Source organism: Paramormyrops kingsleyae, chromosome 17 (assembly GCF_048594095.1).
Source record: "Paramormyrops kingsleyae isolate MSU_618 chromosome 17, PKINGS_0.4, whole genome shotgun sequence".
NCBI lineage: Eukaryota > Metazoa > Chordata > Actinopteri > Osteoglossiformes > Mormyridae > Paramormyrops > Paramormyrops kingsleyae.
The window spans coordinates 9965356-9988405 of record NC_132813.1 but is presented as its reverse complement, the minus strand read 5'-3'; the positions used below and the strand labels follow the sequence as shown (position 1 = coordinate 9988405).

Here is a 23050-nt window from a genome sequence, read left to right as displayed (position 1 = left end):
TGCCCTTATTTAAAATCAGCAGAAGCATGTCGTACATCGACAAGGTACGATTGTATAAACACATTTATATTCTAGTACCCCAAGTTGATGGCTTTTCATTGACGACCCATGACGGCGTATGTCAAAGGACTTTGTTTTGCTGGTTTGACTGTGTGCTACCCCTTAACAAAAATCTACCACCTCCACCCCCCAGAGATCAGTACACATGGTATGTAGGTACTGCAGTTTCCCCACAACCTTTCTTTTTGATGCCTGGAATGGTCATAACTCCTCAGCTTGCTGTCTCCAGCCCTTATAAGCGGGGAAAGTTAAGGAGGTAGAGTGGGGGCTGCTGAGGGGGGGGGATTGGTGGTTGTTACAAGAGCTTCGCTGTAGGGGGAGAAAGACAGAGAGTTATCAAGGCCAGTGTCTATTCCTGTTTATAACAGGACTGTTGGGGGTGGTGGGGGGGGGGGGGGGCGTAAGGTCCCTGAGTCCTTTGTCAACGGGTGGGGGGTGGGGATGTTTCTACTTTGAAAATGTAGCCAGCACCTAAAGCCTAAAGTAACAACCCACCAAAACTACAACACAGAGTGTTTCTCAATACTAAAAACGCAAAGATGGTACCTGCGCTCTCGCTACCTTGCTTTCCAAGAACAAACTTAGGGCACAATGAATCATGGGATTGGTCTCATTTGCAACCAATGCATCTTTGACATTGGCAAGAATGACATCCAGGGATTTTTTTTACTGTCCTCTGTACTTCTGTTCTTGAGTATTGGAACTGGTCTTCCCCTTCAGCAGCGGAAGACGACGTAAAACGGGTACGCGAGAGCACAAATACGGTCAGGTGTGCATATTGAGAGACACCCACAGTTTGGCTTTCCGTGAACCATGGCTTCTCAGGTTTTACACATAGAGAAATGAAACAGCAACCATAGCTAGAGCATGCGGGGACTATCGCAGGGACTATCGCAGGGACTACCTCAAGACCAAAAAAGGGCTTGGAGCAAGACGGTCTGCATGGCTTGGGGAGTTTAGAATCTGGAGACCCAAAAAGTAGCCAAAAGATCTAGGAAAAATTCTACCCAAATCTAGTGCAGCTGCAGCCATAACGGGAGCAGAAGATTAATGAGGCATAATACGAAATATATAGGTCCATTTTCTGTGCAACTTATGTAACAGACTTTACCGTAACAGATTTCAAGACTGCTTGTGTATTGGCACCTGACTCTGCAAACATTCTGCATTAACAAAGATCTATATACGAAACACTATTGTTACGTGCCACCTGTACTCCTGCTGTATGTTACACAGTCACCGCGTCGTAGAAATATCTACCGCGAAGAATATATACATAGATTTTGTAGTGTGCTTTTCAATTTACGTTTCTGAAAATCATTCTGCATAGACGACAGATTATATGTGTGTCGGTGGAATGTTTAAATATCCACAAACACTAGCAGAATGAAAAGGCCAGCCTTCGAATGCTCAATTCCTGAGAAGGTCTATGATTTCTTTATAGCTGGTGTATCCTTCAATATGCCCTTTATGTCTTCTAAACACCAGGCAACTGTATATATATAAAAACAGTGTTATGGTATATAATTGATTTTGTTATAATACTGGCTCTTTGTAATTATGTGGTTATCGTTTTGATGAATTGTTGAACTGACTGTAAGGCTGATGGGATTCTGGTCGTATAAAGAGTTAAGTGTAACACTAAAAGGGGACGACTGGCTCTCAAAGGAATGGGGAGAGAAAGGATGTCTGTTTCTGCTTAACGTCATCCAGACTCTGTTAGTCTTTCATTTGTAATGGGTTGAATAGGGTCCCCAAAACAAATCCTGCGTTTCTATGTTTATACAGAGCAAACAATAAAAGTCATGCTTACCCTAACTATATTCCATGCACTTAGCTTAAATCTTTCGTATTTTCAAAACCCTACATCAGTACCCTGGAGGTGCGTATAACCCAATCTCACAAGAGTAAAATCTGTTTGACTTTTCTATTTTCAAGTCTGTTTATCAAATTCGACACTTCTCCTATTACGTTTCCCAGTACATACAAAATACCGTTGACTCTATGTCATTCATTTACAGTACTGTACATTACACAGACAAAAAAAAAAAAAAAACAGAAGAGGAAAACGGAACAAAGTCAAGGGTGACAAATCAAAAGAAATAAAACAGTACATTGCATAAGTCTCAATAGTCCCACCATCTTGACATACAGTAAAAAAGGACACCACTGATCACGTTTAAAGGACACGACGCAGCAAGAGCCATGCAAAATCTTTTAGTCTCTGGTTCCACCAGCAAAACCCAAGGGAAAAGGAGAAGGAGACTGAGAGAGAGAGATTGACTTGAGCGAGTAGAATGCTAAGGCCTTGCTGCATCTACTCATCCTTTACTGTTCAACCGTAGAGAGAGACAGACATGCTTAGTGACTCAGCTCATTATAGCTCTGCATTTAAAGGCTGAAAAACAGTCTGTAGCAGCACCGAGGCCACGGGAAAGGTCCCGGGACACAGGACAACCCTGCCAATGGCAGCGACGGAAGCTTGGCGAGGAGATGATGCCAGCAGGCCATCTGGGAGGATCTCCCCAGCAGTTAGGACTCATGAGCCATTCCGCCTGACCAGGCCTGACACAACAGAGCTATCCAGAGCGTGAGCCCGTAAGGGAACAAAGGTGGGAGTCGATCCAAGGAGAAGAACTGAGACGCTGGCCGCGTCGGAACTCCTGCCACTTCTTTCACGTGGGGCATAGCGAGGGATGGAGGTCCCCGTACACTAGCCTGTCCTGCCTGGCCACAATAACTTTGGTCAAAGGATGCGGATCTTCTGAAAACATCAAGGGTCAAGACACGTATGTCTTCTGTAACCATACCTATGTTCAGATTTTCAGGATAGATAGATAGATAGATAGATAGATAGATAGATAGATAGATAGATAGATAGATAGATAGATAGATAGATAGATAGATAGATAGATAGATAGATAGATAGATAGATAGAAGTCTTTTTGTTTCCTTCGTTTTACTCAAGAACTCTTAACACAACATACTCCTCTATAAATTTTCTATGTAAATGTTGCTCTTCTACACACTCCCAAACTGCCTTTTGGCTTAAACTGGAACCAGTCTGGAGTCACTGCAGGTTCCAGATCTTTCTCGTCATGGGGTCCTATTTGAGAATGTGCACTTCAAATCATGACTTGCTGTTTCTGAAGACAAACCAGACATTCGTCTCTAATGACCAGATGTTGCATTCCGTCTTTACCTCCGCTCCCCCTCTCTCTCCCTCTCTCTCTCATTCTCATTCCCTCTCTATTTTCCAGTGTCGCCGAGACGAGATCACTGGAACTGGTTGAACATAGCGTGTTTCTGGAATCTGTGGGTGGGTGGGATAGGAAAGGTGTGCGTGTCTCCCTCCCGCTGGCCCAGAGATGCTGTTCACCCACCAGCACTTGGTTCTGGCACCACCAGCAGGCAAATACGGAAGGCCAGGCACTTCATGCTTGAGTGGGGAATCGTCTCCTTGGAAGGAACATCAGAGTCAGAGGGGCTCCTCCAAAGGGCAGTGTGCATGGTGCCATGCAGAGGAGTAGCACACATGCTAAGTGCGTCAGCCCTCTGCATCGTGCCTTCTTCTCCACCCAAGCATTGACCTCATGGTGCCCTTTAGTGACACTGGATCTCCAGCCCGGTTCAGAGTAATAGAAGACAAACCCACCCTGACCCAGAGCCAACAGGAGAGGAGAAAGCTAAGGCATTTCACATTAGCTTAGCACCAGGAGCGACCCACAGTTTCTGCACAACTTCGGACGTGTCGGAGCTCCTCACAAGCCTCTCTTCCTCCCTGCGAGGCTCGCTCCTGCTACAGTGCAACTTATTATTGCAGAGTTGCTGACATATGGTTCCTTGGTCATCTATCTCCACTGCTTGAATATGCGTCTTATTGCCAGCTCTACGGGGCCCTCGGCGGGGCCCTCGGCTGATCGCACAGGGCTACATACACGTCAAAAAGGAAACGTGCTGATAAATAATCGCAACAGAGGCAGATGCAAATTCCTCCATTCGATTCAGTAGCAATGAGTTTTTCCCTTTAAAAATTACGCACAGTTATAAAAATCTGCCATTTCTGTCACTGCTTTGTAAACATGCCTTTTGCAAATTCACTACAAAATCATGTGGTTTAAGAATACAAAAAAATCATCAGGGATGAAAATTTTGAACAAACACAATCAATAATATACAGTTTTATATCCAATGCCCCCCTTTTCACCTCCTGTAAACTATCAATCAAAAGTCTCACCCTGCTCCCCTGTGGAACATAAATTAAAACTTGATATATATATTTCTGTTTTATATATTAATCCATATATTATATATTAATGCTGCATATATGCAGCAGTTGCATATGTTAATTTAACATATGCATAAACGCATTTTAATTTTACCACATTCACACGCTCAGATATAACACACAAATGTGTCATTTTAAAGGACGGCACTAACCCTGTCACCAAAAAAATCAAAATAATAGGACAAATCAAATTAATTACTTATGAAACGTTTTTCTCTTCTGTCATATAGAAGGGAAAGTTTAATTGATTCTCCCGTCCTCCAATCAAATCAAGACTCACTCACACACAGACGTAATGCAGCAGGAGAGAAAGTCGGCAGGAACAGGAGAGGTTGGATTTAAGGAAGTGGGTGCAATTTGCGCTGAGGTATAGAGCTTGCAGTTGTTTTGGGATTTCGTTTTCACGTTAAGTTAAACTTGAGGGGATATTTCAGCCGTACTTGCCTCTAAAGTTGGGCCCTGCAGTTAGAGCACAGGTGCTTAGCTGCACACGCTGGTCCGCGCGTGTGTCTACACTAACGGGTTATAAATTCACTGGCAGTGAAAGTGTCCGCATCTTCGGCCAAGAGGTTTGCATGAAACAGCACTTCCGTCGGAGCAATCCATGTCTGTGACACAGCTCCCGCGGTTTTCTGGAGAACACTTCAGGTGCTACTGTCTCTGCTTGGATTACAACCTTTACTTGAGTACCCTACTGAAGGTCAGAGCAGGAAACGTCAAACAAAGCCTTAATTTACACTCTCTGACGTCTGACCTCATCACCAGGAGTTGACGTCATCCAATTCAATCGTTTTTTAAGTCTTCTCTTGGCTTCTCTGTTGTGTTCTGGATGAAACCTGAAGGTTTGTGGCTTTCTGCAGGGCCGTGGCCGGGAGGGGGGGGGGGGATGGATTTTTCCTGGGCCCTGGACAAGAGGGGACCAGAATCTACCAATTTCACAAGGAGAACCCCCCAATCAGCAAAATCTACCAAGGAGGGGGCAGAATTCCTTGCTATGCACTTAAGCTTCTCTGCCTTATTTGGCTATCTTCTGAAAATCCTCTTGTTCAAAGGTCCTGATAAACGTTTGGAAATAACTGTGGAACGGATCTAGAACAAACATGCTCTTTTATTTTAGTCCAAAATTCTACCTCTGTCTTGATTACCTAGGATAACAGATGTGAACGAAAGGACCTATACTGTCCTACACAGAATATCAGCCCAATATTCTGAATGGCTTCAGACGTAGGCAGACTCGCTGGACTGGGTCCTGCCCATGTTGGGCACCTGGGACAGATGAGCCAGGTCCTTTTTGCGCAACTCGCCGATAGATTTGCGCCGGGCCTGGACTCCCCGGATGGCGCTCTTGATCTTGCGCCAGCCCATGTGGTGCAGCTCGGCCAGGTTGAGCACCACACAGATGCCGCTGACCGCGAACATGAACACCAGGAAGACCGTCTTCTCGGTGGGCCGCGACACGTAGCACTCCACCTCCTTGACGCACGGGTAGCGGTCACACTCGAAGATACTCGGCACGTTGAAGCCATACAGGAAGTACTGACCGGCCAGGAAGCCAATCTCTAGGGCGTTGCGGAAGACCACCTGGATGACATAGAAGCGGGAGATGCCCTCTTGCCGACGTACCTTGGCATTCTTCAAGTGGGTCAGCGCTCGCGGCACATAGGGGATCTCTTTCACCTCCAGGCTCTCAGATTCATCCTTTCCCCCGCTCTCTGCATTGTGGACCATGATGCCGTTGATATTACGCACTTTGCGGCTTCCCTCGCTACGCCCGTAGTCTTTCTCCAGCAGCGGATATACGAAGGAGTACTGGCGGTCACGCTGTTTCGCTGACTGGTGCACAGAGTAGGTGATGAAGCAGAGGCTGGGAGTGCACACCAGGATGATCTGGAAGACCCAGTAGCGGATGTGCGAGATGGGGAAGGCCTTGTCATAGCAGGCCTGGTTGCAGCCGGGTTGCATGGTGTTGCAGATGAACATGGCCTGCTCGTCTTCGTAGACGGTCTCGCCCACGATGGCCACGATCAGGATGCGGAAAATCACCACCACCGTCAGCAGTATCCTGGAGGGATGTGGAGGGAAGCGGACAGAAAGTGAGGAAGAGGATGGAAGGGTAGAAGATAAAGGGTTAGGGACAAGAAGAGGTACGGTAAGAGGGGTAGAAAAGTTACATTCAAGAGGTTTATTTGTCACGTACACAGTTGTACACATACAACATGTAGTGAAAGGTAACCAAAGTTCATCGTCCCTGGGCGGGCTTGAACCACCGACCTTTCAATTATCAGTTTCCAAACTAGCTAAACGATTACGCCACAGAGACTAGCAATGACATCGTTACCAGGAGTGGGGTTCCTGAAAGAACAACTGCGAAATTTTATTGCATGTGAAAATATTAAACTGTGAGCAGAGGAACGTTCAGGTCCAGAAAAGTACAAATCCAGACCAAGATTTCATTTTGACTAACCATGATTCATTATACTCAACTGTTTGCTTGAAACAACATTTTGGTCTGGATTTGTATTTTCTGAACCCGAACTTTCCACCTTTCATTGTGACATATTCACTGCACTAATCTGTCTCATTCTTGCATCTCTTTGAAAAAAAGCAACTGCTAAATGATGGTAAATGTCAAAATAAAATCTACAAGTGACATCTGCACATTCATCATATCAAAGTATTTATAGTAAAGCCAAAGACATTCATTTTCACCAGAATTAGAGCTCACTGCAGAGAGAAGTAACACCCTCAAGCCTTTTTGGCTCTTTAGTTAATTTTATCCACGTTCACAACATCTCAAGATTTAAAAAAAGACAACGTTTTGGCACTTATCCCCCCCAATTTTATCACATTCCTCAGCAACAGACGTCAAGCATGTGTATGTGTGTGTGCTGTGTATGCCCCCGAGTGCTTAATTTGTAAGTGTGCCGTGTATCAGCTTCCGCGCGCATATGTGCTGGCGCGAGCCTGCTCGCAATCGCATGACGTCATCCTCCAGAAATATCCCGTAATTTCGCGCGGCTCCGCTAAGCGTGCGCGCCTCCGGGCACGTGAGCTGGCGTTTTCGGGCGGGGAGGTGTGGAAGCGTGCCGTACTATAGATAGCTCGCCGCTATTAATTTATTCTCACTTTAATGAGGAGCTTTGGGGGGGATATATCTGCTGCAGCCAATGAGGTAAGAAGCAAATGTTTGAGTAAAGGTCTACGGTGGGGGCCGAGGTATAACCGTGGGACACAGGTGGTCTTTAGTTTACTTTTGCCCTTTCGTTAAACCACATCGCTCAATTTTAAACACTAGCTCTTAAGTCTTTTTCTCCCTCGTGTCTGGCCGATTAAAATAATCTGAATTCAAATGACATCAATAGATGGAGCTGCTATTGCATTTTTATGAGCAGAGTACTACTATTGTCATGTGATGAATTCCCGGTTCGATCATGCCGCTGAAGGCTTTATGCAAGGTTATACAAGATAATTTTCTTTGATTCGGGGAAAACGGTGCGAACATATCTGAACATCTGCCTCAGGGCGAAAGGTCAAACGGAGCCTTCAGATTAAGTCCCACTGTGCTGCTATTTCCATAAATTTCAAATGGCATTTGTTATTGGTTAAAAAAGACCCATATATATATATATTTTAATAAAGGCAGTTACATTTTTAGGGCCTGAAATGAAGCAAAGCGATTTTAACGCTAGAGCGATGATATTGCTGCTGCGGCCACGGTAACACGCGCACACGCGCGTCAGTGGAAATCCATTAAACGTCAGAGCTGTCAGTAAACATGGGGCAGAACCTGGAAATCGTCAAATTATGGGTTGGTTAAAAGTGATTTATTCTAACAAAGGCAGGCTTACAATAACATGCCAGTGTGTAATATTTTATACTTGTGGAGATTAACCTTAAACGAGAAAAAAAGTAGGCAATGGATGAAGTGTCTCTTCGAGTAAAGACAAGCTCATCTAAGAGAATAAATTATGAGCATAAACACACAAACTGCAGCTTTCATCTCTGCATAAACCAGCAAAAGGCTTCTTGAATTAGCTTTTTTTTAAAAAAAAAAATTGCACACTATTACCCATTTTGTCTGTAAGATACTCATCTTCTCTGCTCTTCCTTTCTTTATATATTTTCATGCATTCACTTGTTAACCTTAGAGTCTCGCTCTTTTCAATCTTCTCTCTCACTCTTCAAGTCAACAGACTCTGGAAATTTTATTTTAATATTGTTTTTCACATCTCTTTAGGGGAAAATTATGTTCAAATTAAGTTAACCACTATATGTGCAATCATATATGCAACAGTCAAATCTGTTCGATGTGAAACAGCTTTTGTTTATAACAAATAATGATCAGTTTTTATATAATCACCCGCAAACCTAACCCAAAACACGCAGACCATATAAAAACGATGTGATATGTTTTATCGTAGCACATCGCTAAACACGTTCATTTTGAATTTCATTTCCGTATTGGATAGTGGTACTAAATTCCTGGAAAGTAATACATTTCACAGAATGAAATGCTGATGAACGTACGCCTCTGATTTACATTACAGCCACATAAATGCCACTCAGAATGAGGAGCCACTAAAAACATCGACAAGAAACATCGGAAATCAGATTCGCTCCCTTTCTTATGTCTGGTTTATCACTTTGTATTCATAATTCACAGGTGCCAGTGTCATAACTGCTGAGGTAAACTGTTAACAGAGGTGAGACTGGGCGTATTTATATCCTTGGAGTACAACTACCCCCCCCCCCCCACCCGCCACGATTCACTACTCCTTCCCCCTTACACCCAGCTCCCGCAGATAGTTGCTGTGGCAACTGCATCCTTAAGCACCCCCACTGAACGGTTTGCCGGAGAGCCTGAGCGTAAGAGCGTGGGGAGGCATTTTTCTGGTCAGGCTATCAACTTGGAGATTATTAATATTATTATTTTTTTTCTGTGTGTGTGTGTGTGTGTGTGTGTTTTCTGCTTTGCCCATCACTGATGTCTCACCAGCATTGGGGGGGGGGCAGAAATGAGGCTTATGCCGAAACACAGTGACCCCACGGGAAACCTAAACGGAGAGATTGCAGAGTGCAGTGCGAGTAAGACACGGAGAGAGAGAAGGAACACATGGGGAGGTGGCGGTAGGAAGAGGAAAACGGAGGGATGGAAAAGACGAAGGAAGATGGGGGAGGGATTCTGAGAGGCTGGAAGATTGATGGAAGGACAGGAGGTAGAGATGTAGCAAGCTGTGACCATCACCGCCTTCCCTTGTTTGCAACGTTTTCAGGTGTGGACTTCATCAGACCTTCTCCCATGCTGGTCTGTGCTTATATTACTCTACGGTGGCTGACTGGTGGGGATGCTGGCCAGCCACTTGGTCTGGTTGGAGACCCTCAAAGGTTTATATACCTGCTATAAGGCTTCATCTGACTTCACCAGACTTTAGACATGATTTACCATTAACCATTGGTATGTCTGCTACACTACACTCTTCTTTATTAGGTTTATTTGAACGTACAGTGCTGCTGCTAATCGCTTGTTGAATACTTTGAGGAAACGATGTTGGGAATAGTCCTATTTAAGGAACTGAATTGAAGTGAATTGAATTGAATTACATCACGTTAAGCTTGAGTCTAACACATGGCTGAATACGTTTTCAGCGGTTATATCCTGTGTTTCTACTCGTGTTTGAAAGGGTTTTTTTCTTTAATGCCCGTATACCGACATCTGTGCTTGCCAGTGCAGGGTGCACTGCATCACATTCATTCACGTGCGCCGGGCGTGATTGCAGATCCCTAAACGGGGGATCAGGAAAACTGAGGATGCGGGAGAAAAGAGGTCTGCTGGTGACAAGCTTGCACACCTATCAGCTCTCGTCCCGGGGGGGGGGGGGGGGGCAGTCAATGCAGGCTCATCTGACCGCTGCCATTTGGCTGCTCTGTGCCGCCCGTCTTAGTCGCTCATGACAAAGGTTGCTGTTGCGTCTTATCAGTCTTCAGTGACAGCACTTCAAAGCTGAACCCTTCTGCTTTCCTTAGAATTTACTGTATTTGTGTCTAACATCAGAATGGACTGTCTCCCCCCCCCCCCCCTTCACCCTTTCTCTCTAATTCTGATGTCTCTGCCTTCCTCTCTGACATCCGTCCAGAGATCATTCTGTATTTGCATCTGCACGGAGGACAGGTCGCACCCTTTCGCCAGCACTGTAGATAATTGCGTTGGCTTTCGACTGGACTGTCCCTCTCTTACAACCTCTACTGAAACACAAGCACGGCATGTCCTCGCGGGGAAGGTCACATATTATTTGGTGAGCTGTCAGGGAGTCCCATTACGACGACACAATAAAGAATCGAGAGAGGCTTGTGGTTTTTTTTTGTTTGTTTTTTTTTTTGAGTCACTCGGTTTTGAGTCCTGCTGTGGGCTATGTTTTCGTCTGGGATTATGTCATGTGATCTAAGTCCAAAAAAAAAACAGGGCAATCATTTTAAAATACAAATCACTGGGGCAAGTGAGACCAGTCTTTTTTTTTTTTAGAGTTATTCAATGCATTTAGTTATATATCAATAGGTTTCAAGTGGTACCGGAAAACTAGTGTACTACATTACGTATTACATGTATTCTTAAAGTTATATATACCACTAGCTGAATGCTGGTGTTTGAAATTAATTAATCAACAACAAACAAAGCATGTCCACTGTACAAGAGTGTGTTTTAAGGTGCCCACCAGTTCCTGTGTGGAGAAGCTTAGTTTCATTCAGACCCCAGAGTCGTCACTCTCTCCCACCTCCCCACACTTCATGCTCTGGTCTCCATACACTCTGATCCTCAGTTGTGCCAATTAAGATTAAGATGAACTTTCTAGGTCCTGGGGGAATATTCCTTTTAAAATCTATTTAAAAAAAATTCACCCACTGAGCAAACAGCATAGAAAATGCATGATTTGCATGTTCATTAGGAAAGCGTCACATGGTGTATGTTCCAGAAATGGCATGTCCTTAGATAGTATTGGCAGCAGTCGGCGCAAATTATGTCATGGTTACATGAAAGTAGCCTCATCCCGGCCAAGCTGTCACCTGCCTCCTGCCCTGTGCATTCTGGGAAAGGCTCCAGGCTCTCCATCACCCTGCACTGGATATGAGGTTATGGAAAAATGGACAGATGAATGGATGGATGAAGATAAATGAAAGTGTGTTCAGCATCACAAGACCAGTAGCTGCTTTTGCTACAAGCACGACGCGTATGATTTCTGTCCACAGATTAAAATGTGGCAATAGGGCAGGGACACGTTAGAGGGGAAAACGAATGAGGGTGGTCCCTGGGGGGTGGAGGGGCAACGTCATAATCCGGATTAACTCTCCTGTCCGGGACAGGCCTTTTCCGAGGGGTGCCTCACCCTGACACGCCATGGCACATGGCTACAGTTCATGGCCGCCTCTGTGCACACCCACAGTGCCACGCTCGTGCTGAATCACGCGCGGCCCTCCGCCAACAGGAGAAGCTGCTATGGCTGCTACTATGGGCACCCATGGTTATAACAGCCGCTGCATTGCATGACACGAGAAGCATGTGACATTAATGAAAACTCTGAATAAAGAGCAGCGTTCGTGACAACAGTTTTTGTCGTGTCGTCTTCTAACTATATATGCAGTAATATTATGTGCGTGCATTTTATTAAAGTGTTTTTAGTAACATACAGCAGTACTCCACACAAACATGAACTCCTTCCTTATGTTAAGAATTTCTTCTGGTCCCCAAGAAGTTACTGATATAATCTTGGATGGCTGGAAGAACACTGCTTCGGTCCCCAAACCTCCCCTCAGGGGCACCCCAGCCATTCCATGTATTTACTGAATTTCACCGCCAGCTCACTTAATTTTAACTTAATTAGTAAAAAAAAATACTAATTAAGGTATTGATTAACCAAACATATTCTAGTGATTGAGTCAAAAAACACATGGGTATATTGTACATAGGTATATGTCTAAGGGCTGTGAATCGACGAATATAGCTAATTAATTGCATAATTTTCTGTTATTAATTGTGATTAATTGCACTTAGTGTTTGTGTGTGTGTGTGTGTGTGTATATACGTATGTATATTCATACATACATATCCTGAAAGTCAGTCTTTGGTATGGGATTCAGTCATGTTTACATTATGAAATTATCAGTTCATGTATGTTTCTGTGTGTAAAACACGATGAATTGAGTCGCACAGGCGCAGCTATGTCGAAAAACTCACTGTTTGGCCAGCAAGTACCAAAATAAAAAAATAGGGACTGGTATGTTTGTGTGCTGAGTGTATGTAGGCTTATGTTTACTGTAACTATACTGTTATATCACTTGTGCTATAATATTTTCAGAGGAATGCTAAATGGACCATTAGACTGTATGCATTTGTTTATGCAAATTAGATGGAAGGGAATGCTAATTTTTGCTGGAAGCGATAGAGGGAATGTGCATCAATGTGTCGTAATGTATGCAAAGCCACATTGTTGAGCCAAATGCATTTTCACAGTGGTGCTATTGGCAGGCTTGCATGTGTTGTGGTGGAAATAATCTTTGTCTCCTGATGCTTGTGTGTACCTGCGTTTTTGTTTGTGTTTGTGTGGAATGGGACATTGGGGTTGGTGCGTGACTGTGTGTGACAGGGCACAGTGTGTGTATAGGAAGAGCGGGTGTTGTTTGTCTGTGTTGGTGATTTGAGGGCAGCGGCTGCGTGTTTCCCGCTGGGGGCTGAGCTCAGTGTGGACACTTGGCTGTGTGTAGCTACTGGGTGGGTGGGAGACCTGGTGCTTCTCTCAGACTGACTCATCTATACAGCAGCTGCTACGATCAGCCCCAAGGGGCTCTCATTAGGCAAAGCTAGCAGACAAACTGATACCACACACTCAGACAGAAGCTGACACTAAGGCACTGATACCACACACTCAGACAGAAGCTGACACTAAGGCACTGATACCACACACTCAGACAGAAGCTGGCACTAAGGCACTGATACTACACACTCAGACAGAAGCTGGCACTAAGGCACTGATACCACACACTCAGACAGAAGCTGACACTAAGGCACTGATACCACACACTCAGACAGAAGCTGGCACTAAGGCACTGATACCACACACTCAGACAGAAGCTGACACTAAGGCACTGATACCACACACTCAGACAGAAGCTGACACTAAGGCACTGATACCACAAACTCAGACAGAAGCTGACACTAAGGCACTGATACCACACACTCAGACAGAGGCTGGCACTAAGGCACTGATACCACACACTCAGACAGAGGCTGGCACTAAGGCACTGATACCACACACTCAGACAGAAGCTGACACTAAGGCACTGATACTACACACTCAGACAGAAGCTGACACTAAGGCACTGATACTACACACTCAGACAGAAGCTGACACTAAGGCACTGATACTACACACTCAGACAGAAGCTGACACTAAGGCACTGATACCACACACTCAGACAGAGGCTGGCACTAAGGCACTGATACCACACACTCAGACAGAAGCTGACACTAAGGCACTGATACTACACACTCAGACAGAAGCTGACACTAAGGCACTGATACTACACACTCAGACAGAAGCTGACACTAAGGCACTGATACTACACACTCAGACAGAAGCTGACACTAAGGCACTGATACCACACACTCAGACAGAAGCTGACACTAAGGCACTGATACCACACACTCAGAAGAGTGAGAAGTAGAATGTAACCACATTCTGCAGGTAGTATGTATTTGCAAGCATGCTGCTGACAACCAGTTCTGGTGTCTTTAACATAGATTATAACACCATTATGCAAATACACACTACCTACAATATGAATAAGTGCATGATTACAGTAATAACAATAATAATAAGTAGATTTTAGCACAATAAGCTAAAAGAATAATATCTTTAGATTCAATGTACAGTAAGAATCCAGATCATTATATTATTATCATGAACTAAAATGACTATTATGTTGCATCAATGTTACACATCAGATGATGGAAGACCCTAGAAATATACCATGGAGACTGAATAGAATCTAGCTGAATCCTTGTGTCCATGGAGACAGAGATTAGACGTGAGACTGTTCGCCCGTGTCTCACTCTCTCGCCATCTCACTCTGTGTGTGTCTCTCTCTCTCGCACACATTCAGACACACTCATACACCATCACCACTGGTCCTGTGCACCTGCTGCAAGTTACACTAATGAGTTTCACATATACCCGTATCTATGACTACCGCTCAGTGGCAAACAGCTGTAAACACAAACCTGGCTATGTTTCACAGGATTGTGTGTGTGTGTTTTTTTTTTTTACCATCACTGTCAGTGTTGATTATTGCTATTTTTACAGACTATAATTATAAACATCAGTGTGTGTGTGTACTCATATTTTTGTTTCTTTTCTTTTACCTGTCACTGTGAGTGCTGTGTGCACAATATTTGTGGCCTTGGTTTAATGCCTTTGTGTGGATATGCTCCGTGTTTGGTTGGTTAGTCTAAATCCTAGTGTTTATGTATGCGTGCAATGCTTTCCGCTTATCAGTAATGCTCTCAGCGCCTACGTGGGAGACATTTTGGTTGTGGATCACGTAATCTGTCTCCGTGAGAGGGTAAACAAAGTGTGTGCGCGCGTGTGTGCGCGCGTGTGTGTGTGCACGCGCTAGTGCCAGCCGGTGGCTGCGATGCACAAACCGTTTGGCGGCACCAGTGTTTTGGAAAGAGACTAATAACATTAACATACCCTAATCTAAGTGATGAATGGTCACCCTTCAAGTGCACGCGTTTCGATTACCGGAACAAACTGTCCCTGAAGCATTTTTTTAAGGACGTGGTGGCGTAGAGAGAGTGAGGAGCACAGCCTTGGAGTGGAACACAGGACTAAAAGCCATTTTCGCCATGATCATTTTCAGAGTCGCCGCACAGACTGTGGCTCTGAAGAGTTCATCAATCCTTCCCTGCTCCTCATCTCCGTACCTCCATTAGGATGATGGAGTCTCCCGGAGTGCACCCCCCCAGAAAAGGCTGTTAACTCAGACCAGCTTGTTTGACTCCCCCCCAGTGCTGTGCCTTACTGTGCTTGCTTGTCTGTGTCAGAGGGAGTCAGCTGGTTTGCAAAGTAACATACACTCTGCACATATGCTCCATGCTGGAGGTTCTTCTCTTGTTGACGCGAAGACATCGCAGCAGATACGGAATGCGACTCCTTTCTCTGCCCTTCTCTGCCAACGCGTCTCCTCTCCCGCCGCTTTACACTCATCCAGATCACAGCCCGAGCAGCTGCCTCGCTCCAGGCCCCGCTGGGGGAACTCAGCACCTCGGAGCGGTTCTCCTTCCTGCGGCCTTGGAACACGCAGCTCTGAAGCAAGCCTGACTCCAGCAGGTGTGACATCAAGCAGAGGAAGGAAGGAAGTTAAGAGGAAAAAATACAGCTGCAAGCCTGGTGTACGACAGCTGGAAGCCTAGAGGTTAAGGACGTGGACTTATCGCTATTCGAGGTGGTGCCAGGAAGGACTTTACTGCCATTTAACCTGATTACCTTAAGCCAGTGTTTAGCAACCCAGTGAGGTCACATTTTGATCTGTCCCAGCTCCCAACACACCTGTACCAGGCTGAGCCGTAGCTAGAAATTCTGGGCCCCCTGACAGAAAGTCGTCTTGGGCCCCCCACTAAATTTTACATATGTATTCAAGGGCTCCGGTAAAGTCACAGGCCCCTGAATCTGATAGAGTATCCATGCCCCTATTATGCTCATGGCACTGCGTATTCAGTGTTCTTGATTGGTTGGGAGCTGGGAGGAAGCAAAATGTGGACTGGCTGGGGGTCCCCAAGGACCGGGTTGGGAAACACTGGCATAAGCAAAGGAACCACTTAGAGAAGAAGGTAAGGTGTTTAGACATGCTAAATATGGAAGAGAGTTTGGATACTAAGCAATTAAGTTACATCAATAATGGACAAGGAAGAGTGGAGGGAAGAATAGCAGGCAGTGATAAAGAAAGATTGATGGAGAGCAAAACAATGTGAAGGGTGGAGGGGTAGTGATGGAGAGGATGGGTAACGAGAGGTCGGGTTAAAGAGAGATGCGGAGATGTGGTGGGGGTAGGGTGGTGGGATTATATGTATTTATCAGATCTTGTCTTAGACACCAAGACAGGTGAGTGTGCATCTAGATTCAGGTTTTGTACATGTTCCGAAAAAGTTCCTGCACAAGCAGTGATTGGGGAACAAAGACCTGAATCTAAAGTAACAGAACTCTGCAAAGGTCCTCATTTAGTTTTGTGAAGTTCAAAGTATTTTTGTATGGTTTAGGGTTATAGCCCATCCAGGGTGTGCCCTGGAATGCCTGGGGTAACCATGTGACCCTGGCTGGGGAAAATGATTGGATGATGGATGGATAGGTGCTTGGGTTTGATGTCAGTAATGGGACCAGCATAAACGTCACTGGGAGTAATTGGCACAGGGACTCCGGACCTTGAGATATTTCATTCATACTCTTTGATGCTTGATTAATTGGCAGGACCCAGCCGCACATGAGGTGTGTGGCACACGCACTGAGCTGACACTCACTCTGGGACTTCATTCCTTACCCAGCTGTCCGGCGTGTCTGTTTGTACTTAAAGGTCCATGTATATGAAGCCAGGTATGGAGTCGGCTTGCCAGGCCACCCACACTGCCAGTGACCTGCCCCCCCACCCCACCCCCCACAGTGCTAGGAGCGTCTCAGAAGCAGGGCCCAGTTTAATTTTAGCCCTGTTATTTCGGGTCTTGCTGTGAGGAGCAGAGTGCAGCTTGTTGGTCCTTGGACAGGAAAGGGGGCTTTGTAGAACAGGGAATTTCTCTCTCTCTCTCACACACACACACACACAGAGTCAATCAGTCACTGGCACCTTTACTCAGAAACACAAAAGTACATATGCACACATACCTAGACACAAATGCATACTGATGCATACAGCAGCACACACAGCTAACTATGGGTGTCTCATGTATACATACAAAATACGACATTATAATGGTGTACCTGGCTAATTAAGTGAACTAACCATGAGTAGAGCTCATTTTATGAGCTGCGATCATGTATGTTAAATCGTGTAGCGTGTAGGACTGTTTCGCTCTTGTCTCGCCGCACTTCGGCACATGCGAACATCACCGCCTTTGGTTCTTTTCTTCACTACGTGATACTATGGCAACGTCGCCGAGGTTTGCCGTGGCAACACTCAGGCCCTGGACCCCCACGGCGAGTACAGCAGCTCGAAACCAGGTCAGAGAGAGGCCGGGGCTCTTATTCGAGAGAAGATCGTCACGGAGCCTGACCGGCTGCCTGAGCACAGTTCCTCTTCTCATCATCCCAAACGCTCTTTCCTCTGATATTCCACAGGCGTAATAATGCACACACAGGCAGCGGGCCTGTTCGGGGGTGATCTACACTGAGTACCATGGGCAAGATCGAGAAACACACCCCAGCAAGCGTGTCTGAGCGGGGAGGGTTCTGGAGTCATGCATACGGTGCAGGCTACAGAGATGTATATCACCGTTTCTATTAGGCGCAGTTAACGAGACCTATATCACGCTGACAAGGTGTTGTCAAGGCGACAAACCCGCAGCCCTGACGGCAAAGAACCAGCCAGGGATTATAATGGTATAAGGTAAGGTAATGCTATGGGGGGGGTATACCTGCACAGTGCTCCATCAGTGTATCAGATTAACTGTACAGTGTTCCCCATTCTGGTCCTCAGGGACCTACAGGCAGTCCACGGTTTTGCTCCCATAAGGGAGCTGGGAGGGAGCAAAATTGTGGACTCTCTGGCAGTGAGACCAGAGGGAGCAAAAACGTGGACTGGCGGTGGGTTCCCGAGGACCGGATTGGGAAACTGTCTTAGTGGGTCAACCAGCAGCTGCAGTTATATAATCAAGTAATAATCCAGTGATGACCAACCACCATTCGCAAAAGCCATTACCAATGTTCTGATCGTTTTAATTATGATTACTGGCAGGTGGAGATATGAAAATACACAACTGTTCCATAATATCCTCTCAGCCAGTGTCACGCTGTGTCAGGAGCTGAATCGAGTCTTCTTAAGCCAACCGTGCCCCATCTCCCCCTTCAGTAAACAGCTGGTAACGGCCATGTTTACTCGCCTGCTGCCACACATCAGTCCAAACCGTGTGTGAACCGATGGGCATCATTCAGAGCCGTGCCCAACACCGATGAAATGCAGGATGGTGATAGAGCGAGACAGGAGCGAGATGCCTTTAAGTTGAGAACAGAAAGCTGTGTTTGTGCAAGGAGGCAGATACCACGCCCACCCGCATCACCAATGTGAAGAGGGTACCCGCCCTCTGTCCACCCCCTGTGACCAGTGTTACACCTTTCAACATGCTTATCGCTTTTACTGGGATGACACTAGACTCCCTGTGACTAGCCCTGGACCATTCCACAAGCTTGTCCTTCTTACTGGGATCACACCAGACTCCCATGCTAGTGCCTGTTGAATGGTGTGATAATCACGGCAGGTCCTGTCTCCCACATGCAAGCCCCACTGGGCTGCAGCTATTAATAAATCATTATTACACGCTTCACGTCTGCCACGCGACGATCATTACTATGATTGTTTGGCGCACTTTCAACAAAAGTGATACTAGCTCTCCTCTCCTTTTGCAATATCGTGCCGCTCTACAGCTAGATTCAGTCACGCGAATTCAGATTAAGCACACGGAGGTGCCTCAGTGGGGAATCCGATTCGTAGTCTTCCGGCAGCTACTTGTTGGCCTGGAGTTCTTCTGTATTCATGGAAGAACGCCTGCGTGATAAGCTAGCTGAAATGCTACTGCTAAATGTTTCAAGAGTGATCATCCTGCTACGTCAGGAACTGGAACAGACTCATCACACACACACATATATATATATGCATGGAAGATTTCAGCACGCTCAGTTGTGACAGGGATAAATGTACATGCAGAAAAGACAACAAAACATGGTAGACTAATATATAATATACTGCAAATAATTGCTGTATTGCCCCTCTCTAGAAGGCTGTTAAAATTAGCTTCATTCTTTTGCCATGCAAGGAAGCATCCCTGCTGAAACACCGGTGACTTCAGTACTGGTGCATGTAAGTGCTCACACGCCATGCCTGAAGACCCATGATGTCACACCGATGCTACAGCATCCAAATGCTGCCTGTTTCACTGTATCAATAAAAACCTGCTTACTTATGCGTGAAAATACGAAACATGAGTTTCAATGCTGCCGTTGACCGAACTGATTGAAGTGAAATTATTCCCACACACATTATATATCATGTTCTAGTATATTTTACTATTCTGGGATTATTTCGCCTGCAAAAGAGTCACATATGACAGTATAGAGGACATCGCTCACCCAGTGCAACCTGCCTCCCAGTCGTATTGAACCAGACGAGAGAGCAGGGAGCAGCGAACCAGGCAATGAATGAGCAGCTGACCATGGTGTTCTACTCCTATTGAACACATCATCCAGTGAGACACCCAGGATGCGGACACTCCCAATCTGCTAGGGGAGGGGCAGCAGGTCCGGTCACGAAGGGGCTTGGCCTCGTTTCCCACCTGTCAGCACTTCGGATCTCATCCCTCATCTAAGCCAACGCGCGGGCAGCACCTGTGCTGTTGACGAGCGCCACAATTCTCCAATATATACCTGTGACAAGATGGTGCCCGGTGACATACAGACGAGTAAGGAGTCAGAGCCTCAGCATTCATCAGCTGCACGTTCAGTTACATTAAATGGATTGATGTTCCCTCAGAGAAATGTCTTCTGCTGCCTCCTTCACATTACTTTGGAGGATTTTCAGGCAGTGAGCACAATATTTTCAGAATTGGTTTGATGTAATTTATTATATTTTCTGTTATTTTTTAGCTAAACAGGTCATTTTAGACTTAAAAGGCATTTGCCAAAAAACATGCAGTTTAACCATCGCCTGGGAACAAAAGCCTTTAATGTAACAGGCAAGGGCTTCTTACCTGTAAGCAGCTGAAGAAATTAACCTCAGTGCTCCTTCTATTGTTTTTAATTGATTAACTGTTACTTGGCTCTTTGTAGACTGATCAGATAAGATCAGAGGAATCATTCATATTTGAAGCGTTGGACACAGAACCAAACTCACCAAGCAAACATCAGTGTATGTTTGACATACTAGTTCTCAGTATGGTCTGTATGTTTATGACTTTGAAAAACTGTATCCCATAATGCCCTGCTGTTCCCATGTTACAGCGAGACAGCTGGCGTATCACTGTCCTGGATTACCTGCTACACAGTAGTCTATAGGAAGTTCAGACTGGGTGGGAGATTCATAACCCTGGTAACCTGCGTCCCTAAAACAACGAATGCCCCGCGTCGCCCTCCCATGGCCTGGAGAGGTCATTGCCATTACCTTCCGATCATGGTGGAGTGCTGCTGGACCGCAGCCTCCAGCAGCCGCTCCAGGATGGTCCATTCCCCCATGGTTCAGCGCGGGAAGCATCCACAGAAGAGAAGCTGGACTGGACTGTGACGGGCTGGACTGGGAACTCTTCTTAGAGCCCCCTGCCGTGAAGGTCTTGTCCCCGGAACGGACAGCGAGAGAGAGAGGAGGAGAGACACTTCCACCCGCCGGTCTGGGCTTCTCTGACCCCTGGCTGTGGATGGAACCTCTTCTTGTGTGACTCACTGCTCCCCCGTTGCCATGTGATCTCCCCAAACCGGATCCGGCGCTGAGTTTCAGTGCCCCTGCCCTTCCGCAGCATCAGCCCCAGATCCCCTCCTTCACACTCAGCCTCCACATGTGGAAACTCAGGAATCTCGACCTTCTCGTCTCCTTCTCTCTCCCCTGTGGCAGACGCTCTCCCTCAACCCGAAACGCACGACTCTGCCCCACGTGGAACCTCCCCCCCCCTCCTCCTCCTCCTCGCCCCGAGCGACACTATACGCCTCTCACCACGTTACACCTCCTCTCTCTCGTGCCTCCCACTCCTCTGTTTGGCTGCCTCATCTAAGTGTCCCCGGTTTGACCCAGCTTCTGCTGACCCCCCTAGACCCAGGCGCGTGAGGATCTCCGGCCTGACGCGCCTCGGGGAGACGTTCCCGCCCACTTACACGCTCAGCGCTCCCGCTCCGCTGGATTCCCGCGTGCTGTTCCAGGCGACGCGCCCATACACGGCCGAGGCGGCAAGGACCGGCTCCTAGCCACCGCGTCCGCGCTCCACTCTCCCTCTTCCTCCCTGCTCTGCGTCCCCTCCCTTTCTAGCGCTGCTCCTCTCTGCCCCTCAGTCCCCCAGTCCCCCTCGATGTGGCTCTCCTCCGTGCTCCCTCTCTCCTCTCTGAGCGTGCCACGCTCCCTCCCCTTCTCCCTCCCTCACTCGCTCAACCCCCCCACCCCCCAGTAGGAATGGCGCTTGGTTCCTCTACTGCTTGCCGCTTCACTGGTGCTTGTAAGATGCCGCTCTTCTCTCTCTCTCTCTCTCTCTCTCTCTCTCATGCCTGCTCTCTCTCTTAACGCCTTATTATTCCACCTGGTCTCTGTCTCTCACTCTCTCTCTCGTATACACACACAAATATATTCTCGGGTTTTGACAAATGCCAAGAGGATTACTGAGAAATCACAGTGCTGCCCCTCCTTCCTCCATTTCTCTCCTTCTGTTCCCTCCCTCTTTCACCCAGTTTCCCCCTCTCTTACTCGATCTCTCCATCATCCTGAATTACAGCCCAGAAACCTGTCTTCTACCAGACATCCTGATCTATATCCCTCTTCTCTTTCTACTCTTCCTCACCGTTCCATACCTCCATCCCATCATTACTACCCCCTGGTTCCGCTCTGCCACACAGTTGGGGATGTTGACAGAGGAAGAAGAGGGCAAGGGAGGAAGACAGTCACATGTGGACGAAGAGGAGAAGAGCAGGGTGAGAACAGACCTTTGTAAAATGAGCCATGTGGCATTTCATGTGCTGTGAAAACAGTCCAGGCGGATGAAAAGCCCTGTACAGAACGGCAAAACAAAGCAAGAGAACAGAACAAAAAAAATATATGATTTCCCCCTCTGAACCGCCACGGCGCCTGTGGATCTTTTTCAGAACAGGAACGATAGATGTGTGCAAATCTGGGCCCCTGTTGTGGGTCTGTGCATCATCTACCCAAACACCCCCGGTGATACCCTGCATCTGCCCGGCCAGATCAACGAAGAGCAGCCACACACTGCCTGCTATTCATCTCTATCTGGGGGGGGGCAGCTTCATCTTCATAGAGGTTTGGTAGGAAAAGATGGCTTTTCAAAATGCAGAATGAATTGATAGCTTAATGGTGGCCCCCAAGGCTAGACTAGACTATCGATAGATATGTGGGACCCCAGTCGGCAAAATGTTATGATGGGGGCAGCAACATTTATCACAGGGCTCCCATAGTCCAGGTTGGTGTTCCAGGAAGTAGGATTTCTCAGTTATATGGGTTAGCCTAAGCTAGAAGTCATGAATGTCCAATAAGAATGCTCCTTACCTAAACTGTAATTGGACGTTTCTTGTAGCTTAAGTTAACTGAGCCTAAATTTAGTCCCAGTCCAGCCCTGATACCCATTTCCTCACATGCTTCAGACCTGAAGTGAGGAGACTGTGGAATGGGGGGGGGGGGGGAGTCAAAGAGATGTCAGTTGGACAAAAGGGTGTCGGTTCAGCGGAGATCATGAAGTCATCAGGGCCC

General features: G+C 46.5%; 1 protein-coding gene across 1 annotated transcript; it reads right to left on the bottom strand.

Annotated features, from left to right (window-relative positions):
• Positions 1-460: 460 nt before the first annotated feature.
• On the bottom strand, positions 461-21628 carry gjd1b (gap junction protein delta 1b). Its single transcript, XM_023833516.2, has 2 exons — positions 20756-21628; positions 461-6410 (listed from the first exon to the last, which is right to left on the bottom strand). The coding sequence occupies exons 1-2, from the start codon at positions 20824-20826 to the stop codon at positions 5567-5569; spliced, it is 915 nt and encodes a 304-aa protein (XP_023689284.1). The 5' UTR covers positions 20827-21628; the 3' UTR covers positions 461-5566.
• Between the last annotated feature and the right edge of the window lie 1422 nt (positions 21629-23050).